Genomic DNA, 11,602 nt, shown 5'->3' with positions numbered 1-11,602 from the left:
GCGGGTGAGCGCCCGGGGGGCCATTCCCCACCCCGGCGAGCTCCTCTGCGACTTGCCACCCACCTCCCGACTGATGATGGAAAAGTTTGTAGAGGCCGGAGTTAGAGTGTCCACGGTTCTCGGGTGGGCATTCCGCTCGTGCAAACAATGATGCATCTTCGAGGCTTGGCGCGGAACCCGTCCGAACTGAGCTGTTTTCTTCCCTGTGTGCCCGCTGTTTAAAAAGCAAACACAAACTTTTTGCGCAGCTCCTTGGAGAAGCCGCCGCCTCCCAGCCCACCCATGGCGGATGAGATCGATTTCACTACCGGCGATGCCGGGGCTTCCAGCACGTACCCTATGCAGTGCTCGGCCCTGCGCAAGAACGGCTTCGTGGTGCTCAAGGGACGACCATGCAAAATAGTCGAGATGTCGACTTCCAAAACGGGGAAGCACGGCCATGCCAAGGTGGGTGCCCTTCCAGGTCTGTTTTTGCGTTGAGGTTTGTTTTTTTTTATCATCGATTACATTACAGCACATGAGGCTTCTATACTTATAACTTTGTAATAAGCACTTTTTTTTTTCCTTCCCACAATTACTGGGAGATCTGCTATTACTTTGAATACTGAAAAGTAGCATTTCCTTCTTGGGCCCTTATAACGTTTCATTAATTGGGAATTGAAACTTTCCTAGCGACTTAGATCTTCTTTTTTTTTTAAAAGGTCTGGGAGTGTCTAAGACGTTTGGGACACTTCTTTTTTGATTTTTTACAGAGAGGAAGGGAGAGGGATAGAGAGCTGGAAACATCAATAAGCGAGAAACATCGATCAGCTGCCCCCCGCACACCCCCCACTGGGGATGTGCCCGCAACCAAGGTACATGCCCTTGACCGGAATCGAACCTGGGACCCTTCAGTCCGCAGGCTGACGCTCTGAGCCAAACCGGTCAGGGCTAGATCTTCTAAGTCTTAGAAGATCTGTTCGGTTGACAAATGAGAAAACCTGTTCCAACCTAATCCTAAAACCTGACTTCATATGCCCTCTATTAGTTTAATGACGGGACTGCACATGATTTGGGGCTTGATAGATCATGATACCGTTTAGTTGCTCACTCCTTCTCAATTTTATGTCTACTATCTTTTTTTAAAGACAGTGAAATTAGATGACCTTGGAAGGAGAAAGAATCTGTCATAATCAGCGTTTGATATTGGGCTCTTGTGTATGTAATGAGTGATATACTTGGCAAAGTTTAAACAGGTTTTCTGTTCTCCCTTCTCTGTCAGGTTCACCTTGTTGGAATTGATATTTTCACGGGCAAAAAATATGAAGATATTTGCCCTTCTACTCACAATATGGATGTTCCAAATATTAAGAGAAATGACTATCAAGTAAGTCCTAATTTCCTTTAGAATGCTGCCTGTTTCTTACAGGTGTAAATACCAATTGTAATTTATCAAAAACCAGGAATAGTTTTGGAGGTTTTTCTAACGAATTATTAGGCACCATTTATATTAGAAATTGGAGAGATCGTGCCATTTAACAGTTATACCTTATCTAGAATTATTGCTAGTTTGCTATTTTAACATTCTTGCATTTTTAAAAAGTTGAAAATTTCTTGCTTCTCAGACTAGGTGATTGTATATTGTGACTGAGTAGGTTTAATTTTTAGTAAAATTACTGTTCTATTTGTAAAATATTTCAAATTTATGTAACTCCCTCCCAGATATCTTATTTCTTTTCACTGATCAGACCTAAGATTTTTCAAGAAATTATTGGAATTCATGTTTCACCAACCAACTTTGTGTATTAATGAAATGTGAGTCAGAATTTGGTATTCTTAAATAGGGAAATAAGTTGACATCCTTAAATATAAAGGATTTCTTCACCATAATCACTGAATATGGTGAAGAAAATACAAAAATAATAGCTGTTTTATTTATATTCAGTGACCATGCTGTGACCTTTTGTTAAATTACAGGTATAAACTTCAAGTTTTAGTTCCAATTATACATTTGGATAGGTCAAGTTTAATGATAGCATTTGTTGTTTGGAGTATTGCTAGTAACCAAACCACTGACCTCATAGGATGTGGAAGCTCAGATTAATCATAACTAAAGTCTTTCTTGGAAGTCTTCAATTTCTGTTATCAAGCATACCATATATAGAACTCTTTTCTGTTCATTTTACATAGTGAGGAATAAAAGTTCACACTGTGACACTTAGATTTGTTTTATCCAGTTTAAACTGCTTTCTTTCTATACCTTTTATTGTATTGCATGATTTTTGTTGTTGTGAGGATATTTTTCCATTGATATTTAAAGAGAGTGGAAGGGAGGAGGAGAGACACAGAAAGAAACATCAATGTGAGAGAGAGACATCGATTGGTTGCCTCCTGCAGGCACCTCAGCCAGGCCTGCAACCAAGGTATGTGCCCTTGACTAGAATTGAACTCGAGACCCTTTAGTTCTTGAGCTGATGCTCTATCCACTGAGCCAAACTGGCTAGGGCATTGTATTGTATAATTTTAAAGAATGTTACCATCAACTGCAATTACCCAATGATTTCCTTTTACTCTTTGTCCACATGTCAACATATTTTTACATGGTTTGAATCTAGTAAGCAGTTTTATATTTCCTTTTCCCACTTATCTATAGGTAGCTTCAGATGCTTTGTAGAATTTTGAATTGTCTTAGTATAATAATAGTAAATGTTTTTTGATGTCGTTTCTTTATTTTTTTAGTCAGGTAGGCCTGGATTTGGATCCAGTACTGCTTTCTAACTGAATGACCTTGGATAAATTATGAAACCTCTCTGAGCCTTAGTCTTCCCATCTACAGGAGAGGGATAATGTGAAGGTTAAATTAGAAATTGTATTCCATGATTACCTCCCAAGAGATACACACCCAAAAGTAGTTCTTTTCTGCTCTCCCTTTTCCTATATACAAATTTCATGTAACCATTCCATTATTCTTAAAGCACCTAATTTAGACATATGTAATAGGTGCTCAATAAACGTTTGTTAAATGCATATCTAATTATTCATTGAGATGAGGATAGTGCCAACTAAGGCTAAGCCTAGGGTTTTGCCAACAGTGGATTTCAGTTTGTATCTTTAACATGTGAGTGCTTAGGTTATTTGATATTCATTATATTCATTACTATGCATTCAACATAGAAGGTTTTTGCCTTTGAGTAGTTCAGAAAGATGGCATCAGTAGTTCAGATAATTGCTACTGTGATGAAAAGAACCAGTCATTGATTGGAACTCAAGATTTAACATCAAGGAAAAATTTGGTGTGTGTCTTATTTTGGGCTATAGCAGGAGCCACACTAGGATGAGGGGAATGAGGTGAGTGAGTCCCTTCCCTAGAGCACAAAATTTAAATAAAGATAGGACAAGCAACAATGTCAAGCCACACTGGAGCCTAAGGCAAAAGGTAAAATCACTAATTCTGATTTTTTTTTTTAATTTTGATATTTTGTTCATCATGGAATTTTTGTATTCTAATTTATAAAAACACCGCGTTGCCCAACCGGCATGGCTCAGTGGTTGAGCGTCGATCACGGTTCGATTCCTGGTCAGGGCACATGCCGGGTTGCAGGCTGGATCCCCATTGTGGGGTATGCAGGAGGCAGTCGATCAACGATACTCTCATCATTGGTGTATCTATCTCTCTTCCTCTCCCTTCCTCTCTGAAATCAATAAAAATATATTTTCAAAAACACCACATTAGCCCAGCCAGCGTAGCTCAGTGGTTGAGCATTGACCTATGAACCAGAAGGTTACGGTTCAATTCCCAGTCAAGGCACGTGCCCTGGTTGCACGCTTGACCCTACTGGAGGTCGTGCAGGGGGCAGCCAATCAATGTTTCTCTTTCCTCATTGATATTTCTATCTCTATCTCTCCCTTCCTCTCCGAAATCAATAACAATATATTTAAAAGACAAACCAAAAAGCCACCACATTAAAATATTTATCTGATGACTGATGTTTCTTTTTGGCACCACCTTAAATTTTGCACCCAAGACAAGTGCCTCACTTGCCTCACTCTAGTCCTGGCCTTTGGTATGTAGCTTGGATGAGAGAATGACTCAAGCCAGACAAATCCTTGCTTTGGCACTTCCTGTGTGACATGGGCTAAGAATAATGAACTCCTCGTGGGATTGCTGTGAAGTTTAATTAGTCAATACTTAGGATAGTGCCTTGCAGAATACATACTCAGTGATCACATCTTTATCAAGTCACTGTAAAATATTTCTTTTCATTTAAAAAAAATTAGCTCTGTAAGCCTTTCCAGTTATAGTTTTTGTACTATCCAAGTGCCTTGATTAAATGTCTGCTTTTATTATTTGGCTACATGTAGTCCTTTATATTTGCTTTATTTGGTATTTCAAGTGGAATTTGGCAGTCAGTTAAAGTGAAATATATATGTGTGTGTATATATATTCATTATAATAATTAAAAAGTAAACCTTTGTTTAGGAAAAGAAATGTATGAATATTTACAATTTTAACTTTATATATTTTAAAATAAGTTCAGAATGAAAGAATAATTGTTTCCTGAATTTTCTGTCATTTATTTTTTTTTTTAGCCATAGCACTCTATAAAGAGAAACTTCCCTTCATCAATTTTTGTTGTTTGTTTACCCTATGGTACAGTATATAATAGGAAAGGCAGTATAAATGCTTGGCTCTTTTCCTTTAATTACCGGTTTTCAAAACGAGTTGGTTCCGTAGTATTCACTGAATATGCTCAATCAAATGTGTTTTTCACTATGAGCTTTAAACATACAGTGGGGCCTTGACTTACGAGTGTCCCGACTAACGAGTTTTTTGATATACCAGCTGTCTCTCAGCCAATTTTTTGCATTGAGTAGACAGAGTAATTTGAGTTAACTCATAAGTCAAGGCCCCACTGTATTTGTATTTCAATTCATTGTAGTTATTATCCTTATCAGTTCTCAGACTATCCTATCTTTGGCCTGGGGGCTCTTATTCATGTAAGCTTCTGAGAGTCCCTTTAATATGGGCCTAGTGGTCAAGTTTTCTGACCCTGTTCTCTCCCATCTGCCTGCTTGCTAATAACAAATAATTATATACTCTTTCTACCCCCCTCCAAAAAATTGTTCAAAACATTTTATATTTATCACTGAGTAGATTTGTTTAAAGACGAAAGATCAGAAGGAAATATTTAGAATTGACTTATAACTGCCTCCTCACTATCCTTCCTTCTAACTCTATAGTATCAGAGAGGACTTTGAGAGAAGGTGGGGGAAAATTGCACAAAAATATGCTTAAAACTCAACATGACACCCTTATCTTTTTGTTGTTGTTACTGCAATTTTTTTAAAAAAAGGAAAAATTCTATCTTTAGAGTGGAAAAATCTGGCGGCTACTCCTTTAGCCAAGTGATCAAAGTTAATCTCACAAGTAATAGCACAAATTGAAATCATCTGCCTTCTGATGTGATCTTCTGAGGACACATCACTCATGTAGTATTTATTCCTTCCAAAAATGCATTACCTGAATCATGAGGAAACAAACCCAAAATGAGGAACATTCTATAATACAGTGAATCTGTGCTCTCCAAAAACATCAGTGTCAGAAAGAGTATGTCCTTGTTCTTAGGAGAAATACAGTGAAGTATTTATTGCTAAAGAGTCCTGTGTGAAACATATTTTCAGATGGTTGAGTAAAAGTAAGAAAAGAATAGGAACGTATGCTATTTATTTTATATACTCTCTATATATATACAGAGAAAAATGAATGCATGGTTAAATGTTAACAATGGATGAATTTAGGTAAAAGATAATGCAATTTTCTAACTTTTCTGTATATCTAAAAAAATTTTAGTCCAGCTGGTGTGGCTCAGTGGTTGAGCATTGACCTATGAACCTATGATGGCTAGATTCCTGGTTAGGGCACACCCAGAACAGCTGAAGGATGTTTCTCTCTCATTGATATTTCTATCTCTCTCTCCTTCTCCTTTCTTCTCTCTGAAATCAATAAAAATATATTTTTAAAAAATTAAATAACTTATATAAGAAAGATAAAATAATTCATTTTCATTATTTAATTTTATTTTTTCTATAGCTGTTTTCTTAAAGTTTTAATTACATTTCATAAAGCAATTTATTTTAATAAGATATTTAATATATAAATACATTTTTACATTTTGTTTTGTGTTTATACATTTTTATATTTGAAATGCTTTATTTTTCATCCTAGTATTTTATGAATTCTTGGCAAAAAATAAAGTACAACCATTATATAAATAAATATCAAAATGCCAGTATTATTATTAGGCTTCTGTATTTCAGTCACTAATGGCAGTGGGAATCTTTAAATCCTGAAATCGATAGGTTCCACTTCAGGGAATTGCTAAAAGAACAAAAATAAAAAAGATCTTCCTTGTAAGCCTGTAATTAATTGTTTAAAAATTATACTTCTACCTCAACCTCCTATTGCCTGCTCCTCTGTCAACCACCTCACAAATGTTTGAGGGACATAAAGATTAATTAAAAGTGTTTGTGGTTGCTTTGGAAGATATTTATTTTTTTGTTTTTGAGATTTTAGACGTGTAAAACTGCTGTGGTCCTTGGGGTTAGTGTAAAGTCATAGCCAGCTTTGCTAGTGCCATAGAGGAGCGGTTTGAAACTCTACCCCTACAGTGTGATGTGTTATATCATAGTAGTGAAAGGGGTCCACGGCCATGTCTTTAACTCCTTCTGTGTATGTCAATGTTAACATCTAGTATTCAGGGTGTTTGCCTTCTATAAATCCTGTTAGAGTCTAGGCCAGGGGTGGGCAAACTTTTTGACTCGAGGGCCACAATGGGTTCTTAAACTGGACCGGAGGGCCGGAACAAAAGCATGGATGGAGTGTTTGTGTGAACTAATATAAATTCAAAGTAAACATCATTACATCAAAGGGTTCGGTCTTTTTTTTTTTTTAGTTTTATTCATTTCAAACGGGCCGGATCCGGCCCACGGGCCGTAGTTTGCCCAGGGCTGGTCTAGGCACACTGATGGTATACATGCTTTTAGAATAATGAATACAGCCTGGCTGTTTCCTCATGCCTATAATAAAAGAAATTTATATCAAAACTGTGGCTTCTTGCAAATTAGGTTGATACCTGAGTTTGTTTCATTTTGTCATCAACAGCCAGTGTTTGTCTTTTTTTAAAAAAAAATCTGGTGGTGTTAAGCAGTGAGTTGGAGACTAAAATTTTTCCACTTTGTTCATAATCAAACTAAAATACACATTGTTTGTAATTGTGAAAAACTAACCTTCATGCCCATCAATGGGAAAATGATTAAATCAGTTACAGTGTATCTATGCAGTTGTAAAGTTAAAGGGACTAAGGTAGGTCCATATTTTCCAATTTGGAAAGAGTTCTAAGACGTGTTATTAAGTGAAAATAACTTGCTGAAAAATACTTGTACTATTTATGTTTCTTTAAATAATTATAGTGTGCACGTAAATGTAAATGCTTCAGGATACATTATAAAGAAGCCTAAACTATTTAATAATGCAGAGACTTGGGTGCAGGGGAAGTGCAGGGAGGAGTGAATTTACACTTTTAGTCCATACATATTTTATAGTTTTATGTGTCTAACATTTTTTAAGCATGAAGAATATATTAATGTATTACTGTGTACTTATACTAATTGATGTGGATTGCAACTTAACTATGTAAATATTACAAAGGAGTGGATATAATCTAATTGGTGCAAATAAAATTCCTTTCAATAGCTGATATGCATTCAGGATGGTTACCTTTCCTTGCTGACAGAAACTGGTGAAGTTCGTGAGGATCTAAAGCTGCCAGAAGGTGAACTAGGCAAAGAAATAGAAGGAAAATACAATGCAGGTGAAGATGTACAGGTAAAGACCTATGAGAGGATTATTTTTTAAAACTATTTTATAAAAATTTGGCTTCATCTAGTTTGCATAAAATACTTACATGAAGGTAGTTTTTAAATACTGCCAAAATGTTGAAAATGATGTCTATAAAGCAGTTTTCCTATAATATCCTTAAAGACCCATTACCAAAGAAAGTATCAGAGTTAAATTTTTTGCTACATAGACATTGTCCCCCTCAAATTTGTGTTGAAGGTCAATATCTGAGGTGTTTTTTTTAGTATGAGAAAGAATGTTATGGAAATACATAACATCCAGTAAGTATTGGAACATTTATAGCTCTTATTCTACCTGTTCCCTGGAAGTTGTCTAAAAACCACAATTTGAAAAATTTCTCTTTGGGAACTATAAAGAAAGGAGATTATTTGATCTTGGGATACCTCTTTCCAAAGTTCATATGTATAAAATATCCACGAATATACAGTATATAATGAATTAACTATATCTTACATATGTCTTGCCTTCTGAACAACTTTTGCTTGCATTTTTCCTCCTAGGTGTCTGTCATGTGTGCAATGAGTGAAGAATATGCTGTAGCCATAAAGCCCTGCAAATAAATGGGAGCATCAGGCATGACAAACTGTTTAGGTCTGGATCAGCTACAGATCTCAAGTTTGGTTCTAAGTTGTCACCAAAGCTATGGCCTTCAGAAGCAACCTCATTTATCTTTTAATTGTCTTGAAATTGTGCTGAGTTAGTTTTGCACGCAATTAGTAATTTAAAAAAATAATCACGATGTATAATTCTTTTTTTTTTTGTAGGTATTTTTTATAACATTCCTGTGGTTGTCAGTATGTGAGTCCAAGAAACAGACAAGGTAGCTTCCACAGATGTGATTTGAGTATATCATTCGTGAATTTTAGTTAAGTGATAAATAAACCAGGGTTTTAAATCAAACAATGTAGCATCCAGTGCTATCGAAGTACCACATTTAAGTTGAATTGTTCTGTATTAATGTCACACCTAACATATAGAGTAAGTAGATAATGGATTGGAATTGTCACAGTTTCAGCCGATGTGTGGCAAGCACAATTCTTAAACAAAAATCATGTTATCAGAAAGTGTCAGTGCAGTACCCTGTATTACCTTGGTTTTACTGTTCTCTGCCAAATTGTTGGCCGACTTAATATAACCTTATATATGGTGATTTTTATACCTGCTGTGGTTGACAGAGAGGCAGTAAACTGTTGGGTAACTATTAAAAAATCATATTGTAAAGAAGACACAGGGACAGTGGCAAAATGAGTTCGTTAAAGCTATAGTTTTTTATTTGAGGCCTTTGTAATCAGAAAGTTTCTAGTTGTACGTTTGCTTTCAGCTTTTGGTCTCTCTCTCTCTCTCTCTCTCTCTCTCTCTCTCTCTCTCTCTCTTTCTCTTTCTCTATTTAAAGCAGTGACTTGCTTTGCAAGGTACTATGCAGTGCTTTTAATTATGTTGATAAATATTATTTTAGTAGTCATTCCTTTCCAAGCATTTGTAAGTAGACTTTTTTAACATCAAAATATTTATGTCATCTAAAAAATATGTATGTATTTATGTCAGACAAAGACTGGAAATTCTAACTTCAAATTGAAACAGTTGTTAAATTTATGTACACTTTTTTCTAGAATGAAATGAATTATGGAAGAAAAGTTACTTTATGTGATAATCATTAAGAAGTACTTATATGTATTTTTTCTGATTGTCACGTGACTTAATTCAGTTACTCATGTAGCTAGGAAGAAATTCTTTAAAACTGAATTATTTTAAAAAGTGTTTTAGGTGACTGCTACATTTCTGTACACACACACCTTATTTCCAGAATTCTAAACATTGTCATAGGGTTTGTGAGGACCTTTGACTCAGTAACAACGATGATATTGGAGTGAAACTCAGAACAAAATTACTGTTTCAGAATACCTCCATTCTCTATGACTGATTATGAGACCTCTCCCATCATGCCTCGACTTACACAAGGCCTTTATTCCTATCCCTATCATCTAGAAGAAAATATGTGATACTGCAACTAATCTAATCAGTGGCTGGAAATAGCATTAAAAACAGAAGATCCCAAAGTTTTGTTGCTTAATTTGCTCATACTTTTAAATCTTGTTAGCCTCAGCAAACCCATTTGGAGAAGAAGCAAGATACTTTAAAGAAATGCAAAGAGAATTCTAAAGCACAAGAAATATTGAGGTTGCAATTAATCATTTTTAGTGCAGCATTTTAACTTTTGCCCATCTCAAGCACAATTAGGAATTAGACTAAATTCTTTCCAATATTCCATTTTAGTATCTACTACATACTACTCTTGTTTTTTAGTATTTTATAATGTGTATCTTATTTGCTACTGGTTGACATTATTACCCACAGGAATTCTAGAAAGTTATCCAGCTGTGCTGCTTGCTGGTCATGCATATGACCCCAGTTAACCATACTAGTGTTCTGGTTTGTATTAATTCTGGGTCAGCATGCCTTTGTTCTTCCTAACTTGTCAAACTTCACATAAATATATTTTCAATTGCAAGGTAAGTGTATGTAAATTATAATAATGCATCTCTATCTTCAGACTTTGAATGGCAAAAGCTATTTATGCACAAATAATTCATTTTAAGTACTATAAAGAAGTATAAATACTTTTCTGACATGTAAGTATAGATTTTAAAGATATGGGACTATTTATTTTCACATAAGTCAATATGTTTCTCTAGAACAAAATATTTCATTTAGTAAAGCTTTGTAAATTGTATTAAAAAGAAGCAAGGAAACATTTTTTAACATAAAACAGAAGTGACTTCATTCTTTTTTGACATCAGAGATGTTCAAAGTTGATTCCTAGTATTTGTACTTTTTTGCAACAAATGGTAAATATCACAAGTTACCATGTGTGAAATGTAGACTGTCATGTTGATAAGGTTCTACAGTGATACACCATGTTTGTCTTCAGGCATTTCACCAGTATATACACAACAGCAATTTTCGACCTTGTATCATCTCATGGCACACATAAACTAATTGCTAAAATTCTGCGGCACACCAAAAAATATATTTTTTGCTGACCTGGTTTTTAAAAAAAAAGTATAATTTTGATTCACAACCGACAACTATTGTTGTGTTGGCTGTTGTCATTTTTTTTCATTTGACAATCTAAGGGAAAAGAGGTCAGTGCCCCTGACCAAATAGTCGAGTATTGCATGTTTTAAAAATTCTTGTGACACACTGGTTGAAGATCGCTGATATACAATATTAACAAGTGGAATATGTGTTTCTTTCTAGAACATTTTCTTTGTACTGTGAAGGCTTTGTTATACCTTATTTGCTATAAAGTTGTATACCCTCTGAAATAGATCAAATCTTTTCTACTTTGACTTAGCATTCGCAGCATAATTATGATGTTTCTTTCCTGCTCCCTTCCAAGGGCTGTCAGTCACTTGAAATTGTTGCTAACCACGCTCTTGAATCAGTTTCCACTGATGATACAAAATTCCTTACCAATGCTTTATAACAGTTACCAAAACTCTGCAGCAGCCAGAGCATGATATATCATTAATAGATGCTGCAATAAAATGTTTAGTCTATAAAATTAGGGACACAAGTGTTTCATTATTATAGCACAATGTGTGTGCATGTGCACACACAGCTTTGTATGTTTGTTTTTTTAACAAAGTCTTTCCAATTCTTAAAAGTACTGTAGTATGGTAGTGCCTCAAATGTTGGTAATTT

The 11,602-nt window shown here is 35.3% G+C and overlaps 1 protein-coding gene across 3 annotated transcripts in view; it reads left to right on the top strand.

Annotated features, from left to right (window-relative positions):
• EIF5A2 (eukaryotic translation initiation factor 5A2) overlaps positions 1 to 10,941 on the top strand; it is an 11,541-nt gene extending 600 nt beyond the window's left edge. For 2 of the 3 annotated variants that reach the window (XM_014533614.1, XM_005886575.2), the window contains 4 exons: positions 249 to 447; positions 1,262 to 1,366; positions 7,733 to 7,864; positions 8,398 to 10,941. In XM_014533614.1, the coding sequence (XP_014389100.1) occupies positions 283 to 447; positions 1,262 to 1,366; positions 7,733 to 7,864; positions 8,398 to 8,457 (462 nt within the window). In that variant the 5' untranslated portion in view covers positions 249 to 282 and the 3' untranslated portion in view covers positions 8,458 to 10,941. The remainder of the gene's footprint in view (positions 1 to 248; positions 448 to 1,261; positions 1,367 to 7,732; positions 7,865 to 8,397) is intronic. The other variant, XM_014533613.1, reaches the window with a different exon arrangement.
• Positions 10,942 to 11,602: the final 661 nt, after the last annotated feature.

This window comes from Myotis brandtii, unplaced genomic scaffold (assembly GCF_000412655.1).
Source record: "Myotis brandtii unplaced genomic scaffold, ASM41265v1 scaffold99, whole genome shotgun sequence".
Classification (NCBI taxonomy): Eukaryota; Metazoa; Chordata; class Mammalia; order Chiroptera; family Vespertilionidae; genus Myotis; species Myotis brandtii.
Note: the sequence above shows the minus strand (reverse complement) of the source record. Positions and strands in the feature narration are given on the sequence as shown.